The following is a 23,314-nucleotide window of genomic DNA, read 5'->3' as shown; positions in this document are numbered from 1 at the left end:
CTAGGAAATGCTCTGGATTAGAAATCTTTAAGATTCGGTTTGGTTCCAAGATTCTGTGGGGTCTCTTGCTCTACAGACTCTGTGAGTCTTGGGTGAGGAAAGACGGAACACCTGCTGAGTAGAACAGGGACAATGGCAGAAATGGTTTTGACAGACAGGTATCATCTGGATTCCAGGAGGCCTGCGTGTCCAAATAGGCTTGATTTGTGATGCTATTAAAAATGGATAGAAATTATTTTTTATAAAACAGTAACAATGGGGAGATTTAATTAGCAGACTTTTTGCAGTTTTATGGAGTTTTTTGTTACACATTTTTCTGAAATCTTCATTGTTTAGGCCTGTTTTTATATAGCAGCAGTGGCAAATGAGGAGCAAAATAACATTCGCTAAAAACCTCGACAACAGCCATCCATGCCCAGTTTGGTAACGTGTGTTTGTTTTCTAGATAAATGGTGCTTGTGGTTATGATTTTTGTATTATTGCACATAATACTGACAACTAGAAGGGCATTTTTCTGCTTCAGATGATAGAATTAAACATGTGACTATTTAATAGTATTCCATTAAAGGCACTACAGGCTGTTTTGCTGACCAGTTTTGGAAAACACAGCTGAGATGTGTGTCCGGTGCTTATACAGAGGTAGGAGTGGACCCAGTCGTAGAATTGAGTCAGCAGGTTAGTGACATTTTTTCATGTCTTTAACTGTGGGTTATTTAGAGCCTGAGTACCAATGGCCATGTGTTCGATCAGATTCTCTTAAGCTCTGTTGATTCGGAGAGTTAGTTATGTAGATTCAGTCTGTGGACCCGGTACCGTTCTACCTGCTTCACTCACATGAACTCATTTAACCCTCCCAACAGCACTGCGATTGTATAACCTATATGTAATTAGATAATTATAAACGAGAACACTGAGGCCCAGAGAGGGTAAGGGAACCCACCAAAGTCAGTTGGTCCATGAGGGATCTCCTTAGTTAGTGTACGTTTGCCTTCTTTAAGCTCTTCCCACCGAAAATTTAAAAAATTTCTCATACCTGTATTCTGTGTTCATTTCCCTTCCCTACTGGGCCATAGATTCCTGAAGAGGCTACACTGGGGCTGAATCTTTTTTTTTTTTTTTTTTTAATTTACAGTAGTGCCCAGCACAATAGCTTCACAGAGTTTCCCATGAGTTAATAAGTGATTACAATGTTTTATTTCAAACTACTTCCTTGAAACTAGCACTGACAAATAAAATGTTTGTTCATATTCATTAAAAAAAGTTCTTTAAAAAATTCCTTTTATGCAACAGAGAAGATAACCATGTTTGAAAATATTGTACATTTTATTTAAAGATTAATCAATTAATAAATTTCTACTTATTTTGTATAATTAGATATTTTTATATATACTTCAATTTTCTGATTGTATCACCCAGGTGGAGAGTTTTAGGATTCTTGACCTTTGAAATTATTATGATACTAAACTATACTATAATTTTCAAATTGCCAAGGGTTTTCAGTAGACTCTAAGACACACTTCTTATCCTAGGAATAGTAAATCCTAACAGATCTTAGGTGTTCCAGTTGTAGTTATGCTTTTGTAAAAATTGTTTCAAAAAAGACATTTTTGGAAGAGATTTTATACATTTTAGGAATATCTGATAGTTGACATTCCATATGGATATATGTATTTAGTACTTACAGGGACGTAAATATCCAGTCCCAGCAGCTCATTGAACATAAATGCTGAAAAAGAGTCAGGAGCGCTGCACACAGGGCAGTATCTAGGAACAGTCTCGTTTTTAATCACAGATGCAGTAAAGCCTAGATTACAGAGTTTAGAACCAGTCGGCTTGGGGCACCGATACAGCCAGTATTTGAATCCATGATGTGTCCTTGGGTAGGTTACTTTACCTCTTTGTACCTCAATGTCTTAATCTGTAAATTTGGGTAGAATTAGTTACCTGTATCACAGGATTATTGTGAGAAGGAGATGAGTTGATGTTGCATTCAGTTGGGTTAGAACAGAGCCTGGCTAAGGTGAAGTATTTGGTAAGGATTAGCGACTGTTACTACCATCATTGTGAAGGACACACGGGGCAGGGAGGGTCAGGAATATTAGCCTTCTGGATGGAGACCTGAAGGAATTGAAGGAGGCATTCAAGGCTGAAGGAGGCTTATGAAATAGTGTGTTTTGTTCAGAGAACCATAAAGAGTTTGCTGTTGCTGCAAAGTCAGGTTAGGAGAGGTGAGCCTGGAAAGGGCCAATCCAGAGGCAGTCTAACTGTGGGGCCCTGTGCTTCTGAAGATACACAGCCAGATACTTTGTTACTGTCTTCCTGTGCTAAGATGTGGTCTCAGAGAAGGCAAAGATCCTGTTTTAGTCATCTTTTAACTTCAAGCACACAGTCTAGTGCCTGGCTTGTCATGGTGTTTAGTCTATGTTGAAGCAGGTAAGACATGGATTGGAGAACATCGACACTTACTCTGTAACATTCCATAGAGCCTGTGGTTGAAACCTCAGGAATCGTTGAAATCTGTAAGGGAGATAATGTGGGAAGATAAAAGAAACTCAGCAGAGGCAGGCTTGGAACTTCAAACTCCTGCCTTCCAACCACATCAAGTTTTGTCATTATTCCATATGGTTTTTCAGTCAACTACACATTCTCAAATCTTAAAATGAGAAAAAAAATTAGAAAGATAAAACTGGAATTGAATGGTTCATTCGTAGTTTTAGGAGTACTGTAAAATCTTATTCATTCCCCTCTCCCCCCATAAAATCTCCTCTTATAGAAGTACTAGTATTTTCGTGGAAAGGGGTAATAATAGGACTTCATGATGTGACTGTGGTATTATAATCTGAGCTTCCAGAAGCAAATTTGCTGTGACTTTGGCAAGACAGATTGTTGCATTCCTCAACATTCTTAATTTGCTTGGATGACGAGTTTTGTTTTGTTTTCTCAGGCACCATGCCTTCTGTTCCATGTCAGAATAATTGTGTGGGAGAAAGGTTTAGAATTCTGCTTTCTGATGCAATATTTGCCAGTCCATTGGAAAACAGGATTTTAATAAATTTCATTGCTCAGCCAACAAGCTAAATGGAACAACAATAATACAAAGAGAGGGGTGTGTGGAGCACCGGAGGGACAACAAAGTTGACCACGTCAAAGTATAAATCATTGCTTTTTATTTACTTGAAAGAGTGAATCAGCTGTCCTTGAAAAATTATAAATACTTTAGGTAGATAATTGTTATAAGTGGTTAAGTATTACTTTCGGGCCAAAAGTAAATATTTAAATGCACTTCCTTTCAACTTTAGGAAAATAGGTTCGCTTTCTAATTTATGATCTTTAGTGCATTATTCTCATACTCATCCATTTGATGAAAAGCAAAGATTTTACAAGTTTCTGAAATAGATATAATTTGATGTTTCAAACAGACATCTCAAAACATGCCTCAACTCTCAGAGCACTTCTTTTATAATTGCTGAAGCTGTGGAGGTCCTGTTCAAGAAGAAACAGACACAGCCACCCGCTGGGTATGGATTCCACCTTTGGTGTTTTGCTTCTGCAGACCAGCTTAGACCACTGCTCTAAAGAATGTAAATGAGCTTAGCATTCACTCAGGAGATGGGTGGGGAGGAAATAAAACAATGGAGACACAGATAGGTTGGCCAGGAAGCTTTCGGGTGCGGGGTGGGGGTGGCAAGTGTAGAGACTATTTAGAAACCCAGCTTTAGGATAATAGGCTAACTGGAAAGAAGGATTGAATAAATCTAATGACCCTATTAATATATCCAGGGTTTCATTAGGTACAGCAGCCAGGCTTCTCTCTAGGATTAAAGTGTGTTCTCAACCCCAAGAGTTGTGCCACCCTTGGATCGTAAAGGGCCTGAAGGTTTTCTTTAGGGTTTCAGGATTGAGTGTGGGGTCCTGGCTCGTGACTAAAGCTGAATAGAAGTGGGGCAGCAGCCGGATATGCAACCTGAGCAGGACTGCCGTTGTCTAGTTCACTTAGCTGGGAAAATGAAGAATAGCTGGAGTTTGAGGCTGAGCATGAGTTGAGGTTTAGACCTGTTCAGTTTCAAATGATTATACACAATCCAAGAACATTTGGAAACATACAAATGGCGCTTGAGGGAAGGAGTTAGAAACAAGCATACTACTACTTATATTTGTTCTCTTGGAGTGGATCTTTGAAACTGTATCTGGGTGAGTTTTCTTAAGTAGAGATTTAAGAGCAAAGGTCAGATGGCTGAGAACTGAGTGACTCAGGAATCACTGGAGGCCAGCCAGTTTGGTGGGATGGGAGTGTGGTTTCAGCTTGAGCACTTGGGAGACAATCCCGTGGAAAGTTCAGACTTTTCTCCAGAGGTGATGTCAGATAGAATAAGTCAGAGTGAGGCCATGGCACTGATAAGGTAAGAGAGGGAAGAGGTCAGAAAGCAAATAGAAGAGGTAGATGATATGGCTAAGAGGAACCAGTAAGAAAAGTGAGAGACGAAACAAACAGGAGAGGGTGGTGTCGTGGAGACAAGGGAATAAATAGCTTCTAAGTCAAAGAAGTGGACTGCACCTGCTATGGATGAGTACTGAAATAATTTTGTTGAATTTAACAATGTGGATGTCATTGGGGACCTAAGTTAGAGCCATTTTTGTCAAGAAGCCAGAATGATGTGGGTTGTGGATGTGATGAAACAGACTGATGACAATAGTTCTAGAAAGGCCAAAGTCCAGGGTTGAAGTGTGGGTCCAAGGAGGTTGTTTTGCTTTTGGTTATTTTAAGATGGGAAAGTTTTGTGTATGTTCATATTTGGATAGAGAGGGTCCAGGAAAGAAACTTGGAAGATTTAAGAAGGTAATGATACTTTTCTTGACAAGCCAGGCTATAGAGGCTAGATCTAGAGTTCAATACACTGAATAATGCAAATGCACATCTATTACCAAAGTAGGAGAATTGAGCAACCAGAGAAGCATTTACTGAATTGTTAACCTAGGTGACTCCACTCTGTATGGGTTGTGTAGTTGATTAATCTTGGAAGTTTTTTGAGTAACTTCTACAGAATGACTTGGTGTGAGGAAATGTAACCTTTAAAATGATTAAAAAGCCTATCTCAAGTCCTCACTGCCACCTCATTCCAGGGGCATTCATTGCCTTTGAATGGAAGATAATGACAGGGCAGACATTTATGATTCTGAGTTCCAAATTCCTGACTTGCATTTTGGATCACAAGTTGATGAAAGCTGACAGCTTCTTACATTTTAGATTGATAAGACCCTTAATTGAATTTAGACTATACTATGCATAAAAGCTATGACTAAGAAATAGACTAATAAAGGAAATAGAATATAAACCAGCAGAGTTAGAAGAAAAGTGTAGGAAATATGAGTAAGGAAACTACTACTGAACCTAGCAGCTTAATTTTAAAACATATTTAAAGTAAATTTGTGTTTTCATGTGGCCTGCTCTTCACTGAATTACTTTCACAAGCAAAGGCTTAAAAAGGTTAAGACAATCAAAACTCTTTAATTTATTATAGGTAAACTATGACAGTCTCTTACACAATGATTCTGATCATTTTTGGTTCATGGGCTTCTTTGAGAATCCAACAACAGTTATGATTCTTTCTCTCAGGTTTTTAAGGTGCTAACAAAATCCTTTTAGCTCTTATATTGTTCCTGAAGGTAACCAAAGACATTGGATACCTTCAGATGTCTTATTCTAAAACCAAGTATCTCTAAGACTAAACAATGAAGGGAGGGCTGATGAGCCACTGTAAGGATTTTGATTTTGATCTGAGTGAGGTGGGAAGCCAGTGACTGGGATTTGAGCAGATGAGTGACATAATCTAACTTACCATTTTTAAGCATCACTTGCCTTTTGTTCTGAGAGTAGACTACATGTACACAGTGACCAAAGAAGTGGGGCCTGCTGTGTGACTCTTCAGTTGGAAAATGATAGGGTTGGATCAGGGTGGCAGTGGTGAGATGTTGAATATGGATGTATTTTGAGGGCAGAGTAAGATTTATTGAAGGATGATGTATCAGTGTGAGAGAAAGATAGGACTTAACGATGACTCCAGGTTATTTGACTTGAGCAGTTGAAAGTATGGAGGTGCCATTCATGGAGATGGAAGAACAGGGCTTGGTTTCGAACATGCTGGATTTCAGGTGCCCATTATCTTCCCAAGTGGTGATGTGAAGTAAGTGGTTGGATAGAGGAGTTTGAAGGTCAGCAGAAAGGCCTGAATCCTGAGATGTTTTGTGAGCCATGAGGGTGCTAAACGTTCAGTGGATGGCATCACCTAGGATGGGGGTACTCAATCCTGGACCCTGGGCAAAGAGAGTAGAATGTGAAATAGCACTCTGGGCTTAGCTCCCAGGGGGTCAAATTCATTTGGAATGGAGTGGGGCCAAGGCATCAGCATCCTTTAGAAGATCCCCATGTGATTCTAATATGCATGCAGGGTTCAGAACTACTGCTCGGAAAGTAAACTAGATGTATTCCAAGAACTGAGCTCTGGACCTGTCTAATACTATGAGGAAAATGGAATGAAGAGTCAGGGACTATGAGGAAAATGGAATGAAGAGTCAGGGATGGAGAAGGAACCAAAGAAGATAATTTGGAGACCAAATGAAGAATGTGTTTCACGATCAAGGGAGTGATCACTGACACTGTCCTGTGAAGGTCACTGGTAACCATCATACTTTTGGTGTTGTGATAGGGACAACAGTCTGATTAAGATTGCAAGTCTAAGCTACTATGTTCAAGGAGTGTTCTTAAAGTAAAAGGTCTGTGAGCTAAGGAGGAATGTTTTTAGAAATGGGATCTATTGGTTGAGTGTTCCTGGTAGAGGGGAAGAGATTGATGATGCAGGACAAAGATGTCTTTGAGTAGGTGAAGTGGAGGAGGTCCATTACAAGGTGCCGTATGTTGTTGTTATTGATATCTGTATCTTATCATCCCTCTCAGATTTTTAGATCATTAGAAGAATGAGTATCTTTTATAGTGCCTTCTCTAGAAGACTTACACATATGAGACACTTTCTATTTTTTTAACTGGAAAGCTTTCAAATAACCACTAGGATTTGACATTGTAGATTGAGTGTTGAAACCCTTTCATCTAAGAAAATATTTTATCATTTGGAATGATGTAAAATACACTAAAAGTTTCCATTCCTTTTAGAAGGATTTCAAAGATTATTTCATAGTTATAATAATAGCACTAGACACTGCATAATACTACAATTCTCAAAGGAGGAAGTTTTTGGGAAGAGATACAGAATGTGCAGGATGTTTTGAATCTTCTGACAAAAATGGGCTCATGACTCATCAGTCTCCTGTAGTTTATGAAGTGTATACACAAGAAAAATAGCATTGTTCATTGAATATAATTTGTCTTTAAATATTTGAGGGGACTACCTACAGTAAAACTTTATCTTAGATGCTTGTGATAACTCAAAACATTTTCTTTATATTTTGTGTTTCACTTTAGCCTCAGTTTTACCTCTTTAAAGTGTTTTTCACCTGTTAAAAGATTAGTTCCATTTTTGAGGCTAGAAGAATGAAAAGATTTAAATAAGCTGATGAACTGAAGAAAATACTAATGTATAATCCGTACCTTAATTCATGTCCCAATGCCACATGGTCTGCCTGTTGACAATCTGGAGGAAAGAGAAAATTCAAAATTTTGAGCCCAACTGGATTATACTCACATTCCTTTGTCCTTAACTAAAAATGTTTTGATGATAGTCTATTCTTTTTATTGTTGTCTCTGGTGCTGTCATAAATTTCTTTCATTTTCCCCAGTGTTTTATTACTGGATTCTTTCAATTCCTTCGTGTGCCCCCAACTGCTATCTCTCTACACATAAAAGCTCTATTGTTTTACTGGCTAAATAGACACTAAGATGTTTATGAATAGAGAATTATAATGTCAGAGGGAAATTAACTTTGAACATGGAATTTTTCAAAAAGAAGGTTCTGAAAGAACAAGTCTAAGACTATGTCTTCTTTGTGTACTCTCACCCTGAAGTTTATCTAATCTCATTCCAATGATGGAGAACCCAGGACGACCCGGTTACAGGTTTCTTTTCATATCAAAACATTGTTTTGTAGCTGATCTATGGGAAGGTATATTTTGAAAATGTGTGTCAGAGAAGCTTCTATCTCTGATGAACTGGCCTACAAGCCCAGAGTTTGGGGTGCCTCATTTTGGTCATTACTTCAAAGCACACCTTCTCTATCTCTGTCCATCTGTCTGTCAGTCTTTTAACACCCTCCCCTCATTTCTTTTTCATATTTTCTCTCCCTTCTCACTCATTTCACTTAGAAATTTTACATGATTTCATTGAACAATTTACGGCAATTTAGAGGAACTCAAATGGCAGAGATTCATGACATTTTCAGTAATAATGTTTTAATACTCTTTTTAGATAGTTTAATTCGTAGCTTGTATGTTTGTAAGCATGGGTATATAGCTTCAAAGACATAAAAATTTGGAGCTATATTTGACAATGACTTTTTCCTAGACTGAATTAGATTCTCATGGGGTTCTTAGTTTTGGGAGGAGTCCATGACTTGAGAGAAAAAAAATTCAACTTAATTTGACTAGCTTTTAAGTAAAATTTAGTATTTCTCTCAATTATAAATGAAGGCAATAAACCTAAGTGGCATTAGGAGTACCTGTGACTTTGCCACTGATTTTTTACATTATATTATAGTTGTTGTTGAACTCCTGAAATATTATTTATGCTAATCACCCCTCCAAAATTATAGTAGTTATCAGATCATCACTAGATCTTTTTAATGTATTTAAAAAAGAAGCACATTTATTAAATACCTTACCTTTAAATGTTACGATACCTGTTTCAATATAACTGATTTCCACTGAAATCTTTTATATTTCATTTTACATATTTAAAAATACTGTGTCCATGGCACATGCAAATAAATAAGAACTCTAGCCTCCTTCGTAGTGTAAATTTCTTGGCAACATACTTGTTTTGTAAACATCTTTTTAAAAATTATAAGAATTTAAAAATTATATTAAGTAGTAAATTCCTAAGTAACTGTTGTTTTCGTATTTACATTTTAACGATATTCTTTTACCAAGGCATGGAGAAAATTCACTTCATGGTTTTACCTGCCACCATTTGGGTAATGTTAATGTACTTCTCCATAAATAAGTATGGGAGAAAACAGAGGAAAAAAATCAAAGTCAACAACCTAGTGAAAAATGTGTTTCAGACTAATCTTTCGAAGGGTTTCTAATTGATACTCAGCACAGCGTGGGCTTTGGCCCTTGCTAATCGGGTGTCTCCCTACTTCTTGCACACTTGACTGAAGGAAAACTGGAAGGCGGTAGATGTCCTGGCAAGTGGATAGACGAGACAATTAGAAGAAAAAGAAATGAATAATCATAAAATAGTTCAGGGTAAGTAATCCTGTTTCCTAATTTGAAGGGAAAAAGAGTCACACAAATAAATAGTAGTTGTCTCCTAAAGATTGAGAAATCAGGAGTTTGGGGGAAATGTGAAGATAATTGAAAGAAAAGAGCAAAATGGATTAATATGCTAGTTTTCCACAGATATATTAAACCTGCCTAAATTTCTGCTCTGACTTCTCTTGGGAAATCAAACTGGAGGAACTGGACCTCTTGGGGAATAACATCCCTGTAACATAACGTAATTTAAAGTTGACACTAGAAGTTGAAGTTTATTTCTTCCCTAATAATTATGCTCAGTGAGGGATGCAGAAATTGCATTTTGGACTGACAGAAGAGTAGTTATGTTAAAAAGAACTTTTCAACATCTGTGGTAGCTCTCCAACAAAAGGTGTTCTGTGGAGTGACAGAAGTAAAACCTAAAGTAATCTTGGCCTCAGGCCATACAAATCCATTCCATCAAGTCAACAGGTATTTTTTAAGGGCCTGCCGTGGGCCCAGGCTGGTGCGCTAAATTCTACAGAGCAATCCCATTTTATTTTTTAACCTAGTGCCTTTGATTATTTTTTGCTACCTTTAAAAAATATACACCTTTAGTCAGAAATGAGTATGAACATACTAGTTCTTGAGCCCCAGGTGACCATTATGTATTTATAATGGTGTATATATATGTATGTTTATTTTGGTTTGGTGGTGGGAGGTAATTAGGTTTATTTAGTATTTGTTTATTCTTAGGGGAGGTACTAGGGATTGAACCTATGACCTCATACATGCTAAGCATGCGCTCTGTCACTTGATCTATATCCTCCCTCCTATGTATTTTATATTTATATACTGGTATATAAAAATACCAGTATATAGATATTATTTGGATTTGGACCTCTTGATGAGTCTCCTAACTTGCTTGGGACCTTGTCATTCTGACATACTTGCCTTTCAGAACCTCCAGTCTAGATTGTCTTTTCACCTCCTCTCTGTGCCACAGAGCTGAGCACTGCTGAAGAAACCTGTCACTACCCGTGTATGGTTTTGAGTCCCAACTTGGTTCTCACAATCCCTCATACCTTCCCTGTGTCCCTCATTCATTCTTTGCAGCGGACCCGCTTTCGGTCCCAGGACACTGCCACCAGCACGGGTGCACTCTGTAGCTCCTGTCTCAGCAGGGCTCCCAGCATTTCCTCTGGGTCTCCCTACCCGAGCCTCTCCCACAAACTCACCTAAATCTGGACCTCCTTTTACCTCCTATTTCAGAGGAAGAGACGTCTCCCTTCCCTTGTAGCAGCATCCTGTCCCTGCAGGTCCTGTCACCCACTCACTGGAAGTGCAGCCCTCTGCACATTTGTTGTAACTCTCTTCCATCTCACACTCTGTATGAGTGAGTGTGTGTGTGTTATTCCTTCCTCAATTCTGCATCCCCTTGTGTTCTTCCTCACAGTTTCTCGTTCCTCGTTCCTTTCACTGATGTCTTGAAAGGCTATCTGCATTTGTGGTCCTTCACTTTTCAGTCACTTCTCATCTCACTGCTATTCATTTCCATCTCTATTACATCACTGACATTTCTCTGGCTAAATAGAGTATTTGACACAACCTCCTTGAAAAAGTTTTCTCTCTTACTCCAGGAAACGGAGGTGCCTTGGAAGCTTCTCCTCCCTGGTTCAGTCCTCAGTCCTTTCCTTAAGTGTTGTTCCCTTAAGTCTCCTCTCTTTTCCTTTGGGACATTCTCCCTTGGCAACTTAATTTTATTCACTCCAAGAGTTTCAGCTGCCTCTCACTCCCTAGCCCAGATCTAACCATCTCCCAAGCTCCATACCTGTGTCTTCAGCCACCTCTTAGACATCACCATTTGAATATTCTCAGACTTAAGTTTTAAAATATTTTGCAGGAAAAACAAGCAATTTTTCTTCCTTGGTAAATGGCTCCAGAACCAGAAAGTCACACTGGACTCTTCCCCTCACTGCCTCATCCAGGGTCTTATCAACTCCTGCACATCCTAGTTAATATTCCTCAGAGTCATCCTGCCTCCTCATTTCTGCAATGGAAAACTGAACGCTTTCTCCCTGGTTTTCCTGCTTCAACAATACTGAGCCAGTTTTTGCTCTAAAATGATCATATTTTCTCCTCTGTGCCTTTGTACTTCATACAACCTCCCCACTGCCTGGCTCCTTCTCTTCACCTAACACGAGCCATCTGACCCTCTGCTCCTGGGACTTAGCCAGCTTGGAGTCAACCTGTATTCAACGTTAATTAACTTTCCCTTGTGCTTTGAATATTATGTTAAGCCCAGGAATGCCTCTGCTCAAGGCTAAGAAGACCCTGAGTTAGATTTGAAATTCTATTTATAGATGATAGATTATCATAGAAACTTAGCACTCAAGAACTTGAAGATCACTTTCCTCCTTACTATATGCATCTGGATACAGAGTAGAATGACTTGTTCAAGGTCACTTAGCCCACTAGCGACAGAGTCAAGACTAGAAAATAGGCTTTAATTTTCCAGATCCTAATCAACAGGAGAATATCTGGCTGTCTGTACCACTCTTGAAGATGGCAGGATGATCATAAATTGGAACGTCTTTGTTTTTGTGCCCCTAAGAGTGTTATTTTCCTATTGCCAGAAGCCTTGTTGAAACCAAATACAAAAACAAAAACCACCAGCAACCTTTCCTTGGGTAGTTCCGGCACTGGCCTGCCTGAATGGGCAGAGAAGGTAATGACTCCACAAAACCTCAGTCGGGCGGGGAGGTGGCCCTGATGGAGTGCAGAGGATTGGGAGACAGCTAAGAGGCGTTTTATTTTTGGCTTTTCTACAATTTGAAGTACTACAGCAAGGCTACAAAAAAAATTTTTTTTAGGGGAAAACCAGGTTTATCTGTATTTGTTATTTTAAAGTACTTGCAAATAACAAGTTCATAGGTTTTTCTTGGCTCTGGAGTTGTTTATACACTGACTGAAGGTGCGGGTATTTATACCTTATAATTTCAATGTCATGCTGTCCTGTCATTGAGACCTGTGATGGTGCCTTAAAAAAAAACAGATGGTATTAATAGATAACATGGGTGGCGGGAGAGCGATGGCGAAAGAGTAACAACGCCATCGATTCACAAGTTAATTCCATAAATAGGAGGATTTACCTCCTGTGCACAGCTTTGAAATGTGCTTTGGTGTCTCATTTCACCCTAACGTTTCCCTTGGCTTGTTCCCCTTCATCTTGCCTGCGGTGCCTGGCGGACTGCTGTGCCTCTTTGGTGGGAGCCTGGCTCTTCTATCAGTGGGGGCTGGGGGCACACATCTCAAGTGAGGCTCCTCCTGCCGGCAAGAGGCCTGTGCGTCCTGCTGGGCCCGTCAGCTGCCTGATCCCAGGGCTGTGAATACTGCCAGCTTCCTTTGTGTTTGTTTACTCCCGTGCTCCCATGCAGACCTCCTGTCTCAGGTGACCTGTCCAAGCCTGGGAGTTCTGTAATAGTCACTGATGCTAGCCTGAAAACATTCTACATGGGGACTTTTGGTTCCAGTTGGTGACATTGGGAGGAGGTGAGACACACAAAATCTGTAGCTACATATGGGACAAGTTCCTCTAATATAAAAAAAACAAAACAACAACAACAAAAACCCCTAAATACTAGCTGAGCAACTCACATCAGGCGAATGAGAAAAAAAAATCCCACCTCAAAGCAGCTGAGAGGCTGACACATAATGTCACCATTAATCCCACCCCTGGTACAGTGAGCCACAATCAGAAGGAAGCACAAAACCTGGAGCTTCTCTCTGAGGGGGTGAGGAGTTTAAACCCCACATTCGGGTCCCCAACTTCTAAGACCTGCACTGGAGAGACAAGCCCCAAAACATCTAGATTTAAAAACCACTGGGACTCATTTCAGTAAGACCCACAAGGCTAGGGACCGAGAAACAGCTCTTAAAGGGCTCCCGTGCTGGGCCTCACCTGTCACCGGGGACTGGTACAGAGACAGCCAATTGCAAAGTGCCAAACATTATGTGAAAGGGCCTTATTTGCTTAAAGTCAGCCTGAGGGGTTGATTTAACACACACCTAGGGGCCTACTAAAGCTCTCCTCACCCCTCTGCCACCCTCCAGCGCACTGGAATCTCCCAGTGCGAGGGATTTGTGCCCTCCTCTAGCGTCCTGATTCTTGCAGCTGCTGCCCTGGGGACACCTCTAGATCACCTGGCTCTGGTCACCACTAGGGCTTATACTCAAGGGTCCCACAGGACTATCACCAATGGAGAAAGACTCCTTAAATGGCTACCACCCCCAGGACACAACCCGAGGCAACAGTCTAAGGAAGTCTATGAAAGAGGCCTATTAGCTTATCTTCATAAGCTGCACCCTGAGAGGCAGGCTTCTAATGAAACACACATCTGAGGGCCTGCTGTAACCTCTCCAGCGACCTCAGAGGGCAGGCACTATCTTCACGCTCTCCCTCCACTAAGCTCCCGTGCACCCGTATCTCCTGAAGAGGAGCTTTTACACACATCTGGTGACCAGTTTTTATGGCTGCCATACAGGGAATGCTCCACGATCGCCTAGCTCTGCTGGCCAGCAGAACTTGCATTCCCAGGTCCCATGGGATGTAACAAATCGAGAGACAGTCCTTGGTGGACTAGCACTCCCAGGGCACTGCACAGACAGAAGACTAAAATGCACCCCCAGTGTGTTTGTGAAAGATGCCTATTTCCTTCAACTGAGCTTTGACCTGAGGGGCAGGCTTCCGATTTGGCACAATGTAGAAGCCTACAGAGCTGCACTTGGGGACGGGTGTCCATGGGTGCCATCGTTATACCTTCTGCTTTGCTACAGATCATGGTATCTCCTGGAAGGCACTTGTACCCTTGTCTGACATCCTGATTTTGTGACTGCTACCCCGAGACTAGATTGCCTGGCCCTGGTGGCTGGTGGAACTTACGCTTAGGGTCCTATAGGAGTATAAAGTATTTGTATATTTAAAGGCTGTTGCCTGAGGGTCTGGCTTCCAATGATCCTGGCTTTAGGTGCTGACTTGAGATCCTCCTCTTAGGAACACTGATAGGTCTTGGCATAACCGCAAATACTGAGAGCCACAAGAAACAAAATAAGCTGCTTGAATAATCACAAATGTTTGTGAGACAACCAAGAACTCAGGCAGGATTGAATGGTAAGGTTCATCTCCTACCCAAGGCTACTCTTTCAAGACTGGCAGAGGTGGTGGTTCTTTCTAATGCATAGAAGAAAAGACAGAGAGTCAAGGAAATTGAAGAAACAGTAATATGTTCCAAATGAACACACACACACACACACACACACAGAAGTCCTTAATGAAGCAGAGATAAATTATTTACCTGGTAAATAGTTCAAAATAAGGGAAGAATGGATGAACACAGTGAGAACTTCAGCAAAGATAGGAATATGCAGTAGTATCAAATATGAAGTCACAGAGCTGAAGAATACAAAACTGCACTGAAAAATACACCTGAGGGATTCAACAGCAGACTATATCAAGTAGAAGGAAGGATCTGTGAACTGGAAGATAGGGCAGTGGAACTCTTCAATCAGAGTAGTGGGATAAAAAGAAAGTGAAGATAAATTAAGGAACATATGACATAACATCAAGTGGACAAACATTTATGTTATGAGGGCCCCAGAAGGAGAAGAGCGAGGGAAAGGGGTAGAAAACTTTCCTTACATGGGAAGGAAACAGACATCTAGATTGTGGAAGCTCCCAAATTTCCAAATAAGGTAACCCAAAGAGATCTACATCAAGGGACATTATCATTAAAATGTCAAAATTTAAAGCCAAGGAGAGAATCTTAAAAGTAGCAAGAGACAAACACTTTGTTACATATAAGGGAACATCCATAAGACTATAAGCAGATTTTTCAGCAGAAACTTTACAAAACAGAAGGGAGTAGCACAATGTGTTCAAAATGCAGAAAGAAAACTTCCAACCCAGAATACTCTACCTAAGCAAAGTTGTTCTTCAGAATTGAGGGGGAGATAAAGAGTGTTTTCAGACAAGCAAAAACAAAACAGTTTATCACCATTAGACTGACCTTTTTTAAGATGAAGAGAATGGGCACCAATTAGTAAAAGGAAAACATATGAACATAAATCTTACAGGTAAAGATCAATATATAGTAAAATTCAAATAGTCTAGTGTTGTAAATGTGGTAGAGTAATCATTTATAGAGCTACTAGAAGGTTAAAAGATAAAAGTAATAATAACTAAAGTAGTCCAACAAGAGGATGTAACATTTGTACATATTTATGTGCCAATATTGGACTGTCTAAATATATAAAGCAAATCTTAACAAACCTAAAGGGAGAAATAGACAGCAGTACAATAACAGTAGGAGACTTTAATATTCTACTTCCATTAATGGACAGATCAGCTAGACAAAAAAATCAGTATTAAAATATTGGCCTTAAATAACAGATATACACAAAACATTCCATCCAAAAGCAACTGAATACACATTCTTCTCAAGTGCACATGGAACATTCTCTAGGGCAGAGCATATATTAGGCCACAAAACAAATCTTAAGTATAAGAAGGCTAAAATCATTAACCACAATGGTATGAAATGAGAAATCAATTAAAAGAAAAAAACTGGAAAATTTACAAATATGTAAGAGATTAGACAACATGCTACCACACAACCAATGGGTCAAAAAATAAAAAAGAGAAATTAAAAAATACCTTGAGACAAATGTAATGTAAACATATCAAAACTTATGGGACAGAGCAAAAGCAGTTCTATGTGGGACATTTACAGTAATAAATGCCTGTTTCAAGAAACAAGAAAAATCTCAGAAAACCTAACTTTACACCTCAAGGAACTAGAAACACGAGAACTAACAAAGCCCATGATTAGTTGAAGGAAGGAAATAAAGATCAGAGTAGAAAAAATGAAATAGATAAACATTTAGCTAGACTCACCAAGAAAGAGACTGACTCAATATCAGAAGTGAAAGAGGAGACATAACTAATTACAAGGGATAAGAGGTAACAATTTGGACAACTTAGAAGAAAGGGATGAATTTATAGAAACACACAACCTACCAAAATTGACTAATGAAAAAACAAGAAATCTGAACAGACCTATTTGTAAGAAGGACATTGAATCAGTAATAAAAAAAACATTGCAATAAACAAAAGTCAGGGCCAGATGGCTTTACTGGTGAATTCTGCCAAATCCTTAAAGAAGAATTAACAACCACTCTTCTCAAACTCTTCCAAAAAATACAAGAGGAGGGAACACTTCCAAACTTTTATGAGGCCAGCATTACTCTGATACCAAAACTAGACAAAGACACCACAAGAAAAGAAACCGCAGGATGATATATCCTTGATGAACAGAGGTGCAAAAATCCTTAACAAAATATTAGCTAAATGAATTCAACAATACATTAAAAAAATCTTACACCATGATCAACTGGGATTTATTCTAGGGAAGCAAGGATACTTCAATGTCCATAAATCAGTGTGATACACATTAACAAAATGAATGCGATACACTACATTAACAGAGTGAAGAATAAAAGTCATATGGTAATCTCAGTGTAGAAAAAGCATTTGACAAAATTCAACATCCATTCATGATAAAAACTCTCAACAAAGTGTGTATAGAGGGATCATACTTCAACATAATAAAGGCCCTATATGACAAGCCCACAGCTAATACACTCAACTGTGAAAAGCTGAAAGCTTTTCCTCTAAGATTGGGAACAAAACAAGGATGCTCACTCCCACTAGTTCTATTCAACATGGTATTGGAAGCTCTAGAAAGAGCAATTAGGCAAGAAAAAAACAGACGTCCAATTTAAAAGGAAGAAGCAAAACTGTCACTATTTGTAGATGCCATAATCTTAGGTATCAAAAACTCTATAAAGACACTTCAAAAAACTGATAGATCCAGACAATCAAGTCAGTAAAGTTGCAGTATTGAATAGTAATATAAAAAATCTGTTCCACTTCTATACACTAATAATAAACTATCAAAAATCAGGAAAAGAATCCCATTTACAACTGCATCAAAATACCTAGGAATAAATTTAACAAAACAGGTGAAAGACCTGTGTACTGAACACTGTAAGACACTGATGAAAGAGACCAAAGAAAATATGAATAGATGTGAAGATATTTGTGCTCATGGATTGGAAGAATTATTATTAAAATGTCCATGCTACTCAAAGCAATATATAAATTCAGTGCAAGCTCTATCAAAATTTCAATGTCATTTTTCACAGAAATAGAACAAACAATCCTAAAATTTGTATGGAACTACAATGGATCCAGAATGGCCAAAGCAATCTTGAGAAAGAAGAACAAAGCTTGAGGCATTGCACTCTTTGATTTTGACTGTATTATAAAACTACAGTAATCAAAGCAGTATGGTATCATCACAAAAACAAACATATTCGCCATTGGAACAGAATAGAGAACCCAGACATAAACCCATACATATATGATCAATTAATTTATGACCAAGGGGCCAAGAATATATGATAGGGAAAGGACAGACTCTTTAATAAATGATGCTGGGAAAACTGGATGGCCACATTGAAAAGAATGAAACTGGACCACTATTTTATACCATATACAAAAGTTAACTCAATAATTTAGACTGAAGACCTGAAACCATAAACCTCCTGGATGAAAACATTGGCAGTAAATTCCTTGATAAAGGTCTTTGTAATGATTTTTTGCATTTGACCGCACTATCAAAGGCAACAAAAGCAAAAAGAAACATGTGCGACTACCTTCAGACCAAAAATCATCTTTAAGGCAAAGGAAACCAACAATAAAATGAAAAGGCAGCCTACCAAATGGGAGAAAATATATGAAAATTGGGATTCATAGCCAAAATATATAAAGAATTCATTTAACTCAATAGCAAAGAAACAATCTGATTAAAAATGGGCAGTGGTTCTGAATAGACATTTTTTCAAAGAAAACATACAGATGGCAAATATATACCTGAAAAGGTGCTCAAAATCTTTAACCATCAGGGAAATGCAAATCAAAACCACAATGAGAGACCACCTCACAACTGTTAGAATGGCTATTATCAAAAATACGAGAAATAGCAAGTCATTTGGTGAGATGGTAGAGAATAAGGGAAACCTTGTGCACTACTGATGAGAATATAAATTGGTAGTCACTATGGACAACAGTATGGCTGCTTCTGAATAATTAAAATAGAACTACCGTATTTGATCCAGCAGTTCCACTTCTGGGTATTTATCTGAAGGAACCAAAAACACTAACTTGAAAAGATATATACACCCCAATGTTCACTGCAGGATTATTTACAATAGCCAAGATGTGGAAACAATGCAAGTGTCCATCAATGAACGAATGGTTAAAGAAGATGTGGTGTAGATATACAGGGAATATTATTCAGCCATTAAAAAGAAGGAAATCCTGCCACTTGAGACAACACAGATGGACCTTCAGAACATTATGCTAAGTGAAGTAAGTCTGACAGAGAAACACATACCATTATGATCTTACTTATATGTGGCATCTTAAAAACAACAACAACTAGGAGCTGTAGCTACAAGGACCAGATTGTTGATGGCCAGAGGCTGGTGGTGGGCAAAATGGTTGTAGGGGGTCAACAGCTACAAATTTCTAGAAATAACTCACGGGGATTGACTGTAGTTAGGAACACTGTGTTACAGATTGAAAAGTTCTCATCACAGGAAAAATAATTTTGTTAACTATGTATGGCAGTGGATGTTAACGAGACAAATTTTGCTGATTTTTTGCAGTGTATACAAATATAGATTCATTATGATGTACACCCGAAACTACTGTGTTATATGCCAATTCTACCTCAGTACAAATAAATAGCATCTGATATGGCAAGGGTGTTATTTTACTGTCATCACCATTGTTACCTTTTGCAGGATCACCCAAGGGGGTACTACATGGTTTTTTTTTAAAAAAAAAAAGGCTTTTTTTTTTTCATAATATACTTTTCACAATGTTTAAACAAGCACAGATAAGAGGTGAAGCTGAAAGATGAATTTTGAAATAAACACAGTTTCAAAAATAAAAATAGGAAAAAATATTAAGCTTTTGGAATAGATTTCTTAGATCATTTTTATACAAATATGTATTTCATTAAAACAGAATTTACTTTTTCATATTTTATCTTAGCTATAGATGGTATCGTGACAAATTTTAGCAGACTGTTAGACAGTGATTCTTTCTAGGAAAATGCTTTTAAGATCTAAAGGAGATTTTGTTATCCAAAAGTTATATTCAACCTTGCTATTAATTAAACTTTTTGGATTAGAGATAGTTCAACTGGCCAACTTAATAAAGTCAGCATTGGATAGGTTCAAGTATGGTTTTACTCTGTTTTCGCTTTCTAGTTTCCCGAGAAAATAAATGGATAATAGTTTAAATATGGAAAAAGATGATTATTTTTAAACCTTCTGCTGTAGCCAAACACAAGGTTGACTAACTCTTTCCGGGCAGATTTCTGCTCCACTTTTCTGCCGATTCTGTCTCTTAGAATTGCCTTCTTGATTCTCTCTTTTCAAGTGTTTGAACTATGAACAGAGCCTTTTATAAATCTCCTTAGGTTAAAATAGAATGGCCCTATTTTGGTTTGGTAATCAGAGTGAATGAAATAATGATAGGTAGAGAGTTGTAGCCTCTCTAGAATAAATATTTTGCCATCATCTTCATTGTTATCACAGTAACAGTATTTGGTTAAGTCTTTACAAGATAAATTCTTTATTGAGCACTTTATATATAGTCTCTTTTAGTCATCACCATAACCCTCTGAGGACTGTACTGTTATTACCAGCTATCAAATGTGTGATCTTAACATGTTGTAGAGATTTAGCAAACTACTACAAATAATATTTGCACCATTGATATGTTTTAGCCTTTCTTTCCCCTCTGCCCACGTACTAACTTTACATTTTAAATATTTTAAGTAAACACATCTACTCACTGAGCTTACATGTTTCTTCAGGTTTCTATATAAAGCTCCTGGGAAACTAAAAGTGACCCCAATAAGTATGTTATCTTCCTAGACTTTATAAAATGCAACTCTTTAGAAAAGACTACCTGAATCAGTGCTACAGTTAAGTCATGACCAGCAATTACTGGGTGACATCTTTCCTGAGAGTACGGAATATTGATTGAATCAACCACAGATCAGGCGACAGGATAAACAAAGAAGAGAAGCAAAAACATCCCTGCTATCCACTTAGTGTAATTTAAAATACGAAGGCATCTCCCATAGGAGGAGGATGGACTCCAGGAATTGGACACATGTTAGGAAAATTATTGAGGAGGTGTGGGAGAACTGTGCTGGTTGTTTTCTAAGGTTTTAGAGTTGCTTGGGATGCAAAATAATAGTAAAGGTTATTGTTCAATTTCTCTAAGTGTGGTCTTCTTGGTGCCGCAGTGGAAAACGTAGCTGTTCTCTTTTACCTCCTGACCCATCTCACTTTCTTCCCTACTAGGAAAATGTTGAGTGTGTTTTGGCTAAGAGGCATGGCCTCGCGGGGACTGTACTGTGCCAAAGGGCTCTGTGTAGGAGGCGGACCTCGGGCCAATTTATGCAAGCAGCGGGTCATTCTAGGGCCTTAGGCCAGGGTGCTGTGCGTCCTCTGGCTTGGAGACACGCAGCTACTTGGAGCTGAGCTACCGTGCTGCATTAGTAAATATTTCCTGCCCCCATGAAAACTTGAGGAGCAGAACTCCCTGGAGATGTCTGTGTCTCGTCCCTCACAGCTGGCCCTTCACAGAGGCCAGATACTGACTTAGCCATCCTGGCTGTGATGCAGGATTACCGAAACCCACTTCTAGCCTGCTTTTTGGGGTTTGTATTGAGAAACAATGGTTGCAATCAGGCAGTATCTGGGAAGAGGAATGCCTCTTCTTCCACAGGGTGAGTCCCCCTGTCCCCCGACAGGGAGGATATGAGCCTTAGCAGCTCAGGACATGGGAACACCTGTGGGTTCTCTGCGGCTTTGACTGTCAAGCTAGAGAGTCAGGTTTGATCTCAGTTCAATTTCCTAAATGACTAATTACACATAACTGCCTGCTCATGCTCTCATCTGCCAGTGCTTTCTGGCATTTTGTTGGCCTGTTAACAACGACAATGAACCTCTATTTCTTAGTAGATAGTTTACATGATGGGGACCTGATTAAGAAAGTATTTTCAAGTATCTTAAGTGATAGGAAACGTTATTAGAGATTAGTTAAGATAAGACACATACAAATCTGCCCTTGCTCAAAAATGGGTTGTGGGTTATTCTCAGAATTCAGCGTTCTTTGCCTTCCCTGTACTCTGCTGTTTGGTGCCTTTGTTCCAAGAAATTCAAAGCAACTGTCATACCACATCTTACAAGAAGGAAACTAAAAAAAATAGACTTATTTAGAATAAGCTGAGCTTACTGTGCAAAGAGTTTTCTGATGGCTCTTAGGGTTCCTTTCACTATAACTGCTTTCCTCTTATTTTCCTAGTACTTTGGGCCACGTATGATTAGGTAAACAATTTGGGATCATCTTATTATTCATCTTATGTAGACTCATAAAGCCTACCTTCAGTCTCATTTTAAACAGAACAAAGGCCCTCGGATCAGTCACAGATACCTTCCCCAGTCATCTAAGATGCTGTGTAAGTAGGGTCCGGTTGTTACCTTCATGGTTTTGGGAAGCTAGACACTTTCCAGATATGCCAGCTGCATGGGTTTAACATTGATGACCTTTCATAGGACTCAGATATTTTGTTTGGGTTTGTGTCTGCAAGTAATTCGTAACAGTTTTTTGTTGTTCTTTAATCAAATGTTGTGCTACAGATGTCCTTTGATGCTTTCTTTTTAGCTACTTGGCTGCTGGAATGTTCCTTTGTTTTCCTCAATTTAAAGTAGCTGTCAGTCCTGTGCTGAGCTCGCCTCTCAGTAATACACTGAATTGTGCAATTCTTGCTGGGCCTAGTTTGGAACAGGCATTCTTCCCAGAACCTAGTTGGCTTCTCAAAGGTTAAACGCTTTTGGCCAAAACTGTAAATATGACTGAATAAAACCATAAAAACTAAAAACCGCAAGGACAGGGGGAAAAACAATTATTTCTGACAGTGAACTACATGGATGCAGAGGACTCATCTTTTTTAAAGTTTGTTTTTCCATTTAAGCCTTCTTTGATAATTCTTACAATCCTCTCTTTGCTTCAAATAAAACCAACAACTTAATGCCCTTTTATGGTTCTCCATTCTCCTAGGGGTGGGGTGTTGGTAGTAGTAGAAACCGTAACAGCTACTTCTTCTTAGTTTAACCTTCTCTTTACCCCAAGTCACCATCAAACTACTCCTTCCAGAACACTACTGAAAACAAAAATGCTTTTGGCAAGGAATACAAGTCAGATTACTAAACTGATTTGATAGAATTTAGGGATTCAGTTTTTGGTTTGTTTCTTTTTTGTTGTCATATCTAGGTATTTCTCTACTTAAAAAGTACAGAAAATGAATGTGTTTCTGGTAGATGTCTCTGTAAATGTACCTTGTTTAATGCCACTTTAATCTCTAAAATGAATTTTGGTTTGTGGCTTCTTCAGGTGTGTATGCATTCATAGGTTTGATTTTCCAGAATAGCCCCAAGTGCTTTTCTAAGAAATTATGTACAACCTATGTTTTAAGATGATGACTATTTTTTTGTAAGTTTTAAGTAAGTCTTATTCTTTGAGACTTCTGTCATTACCCTATATTTTACCAGTAAAGTTCCTATTTAATCTCTACATTGCTCCTGTTCATATAACTATGGACCTTAAGTTTTAAATTTAGATTTCTTTTGATTGAGACATCATCTCTCTCTTGGCTGTCTACTCTCTTACATCTATTTCAACAATGGGACTGGCAGTTTATGAGTT

The 23,314-nt window shown here is 38.7% G+C and overlaps 1 protein-coding gene and 1 long non-coding RNA gene across 6 annotated transcripts in view; one reads left to right on the top strand and one right to left on the bottom strand.

The window, feature by feature from the left end:
• Window positions 1-23,314, top strand: part of MDFIC (MyoD family inhibitor domain containing) — a 95,251-nt gene that overhangs the window by 59,875 nt on the left and 12,062 nt on the right. The window contains exon 6 of one of the 5 annotated variants that reach the window (XM_031455246.2): window positions 9,327-9,414. The exons of the other annotated variants lie outside the window; for them this stretch is intronic. Coding sequence (XP_031311106.1) covers window positions 9,327-9,397 — 71 coding nt within the window. The 3' untranslated portion in view covers window positions 9,398-9,414. The remainder of the gene's footprint in view (window positions 1-9,326; window positions 9,415-23,314) is intronic. 5 annotated transcript variants of the gene reach the window in all.
• Window positions 2,458-23,314, bottom strand: part of LOC135321671 (uncharacterized) — a 73,399-nt gene continuing 52,542 nt past the window's right edge. Inside the window, exons 2-3 of the long non-coding RNA XR_010381608.1 lie at window positions 7,601-7,643; window positions 2,458-2,517 (exon numbers count right to left, since the gene is read on the bottom strand). This is a non-coding gene — a long non-coding RNA (uncharacterized LOC135321671). The remainder of the gene's footprint in view (window positions 2,518-7,600; window positions 7,644-23,314) is intronic.

This window comes from Camelus dromedarius, chromosome 7, assembly GCF_036321535.1.
Source record: "Camelus dromedarius isolate mCamDro1 chromosome 7, mCamDro1.pat, whole genome shotgun sequence".
Lineage (NCBI taxonomy): Eukaryota > Metazoa > Chordata > Mammalia > Artiodactyla > Camelidae > Camelus > Camelus dromedarius.
This window is presented reverse-complemented; position numbering and strand designations above follow the sequence as displayed.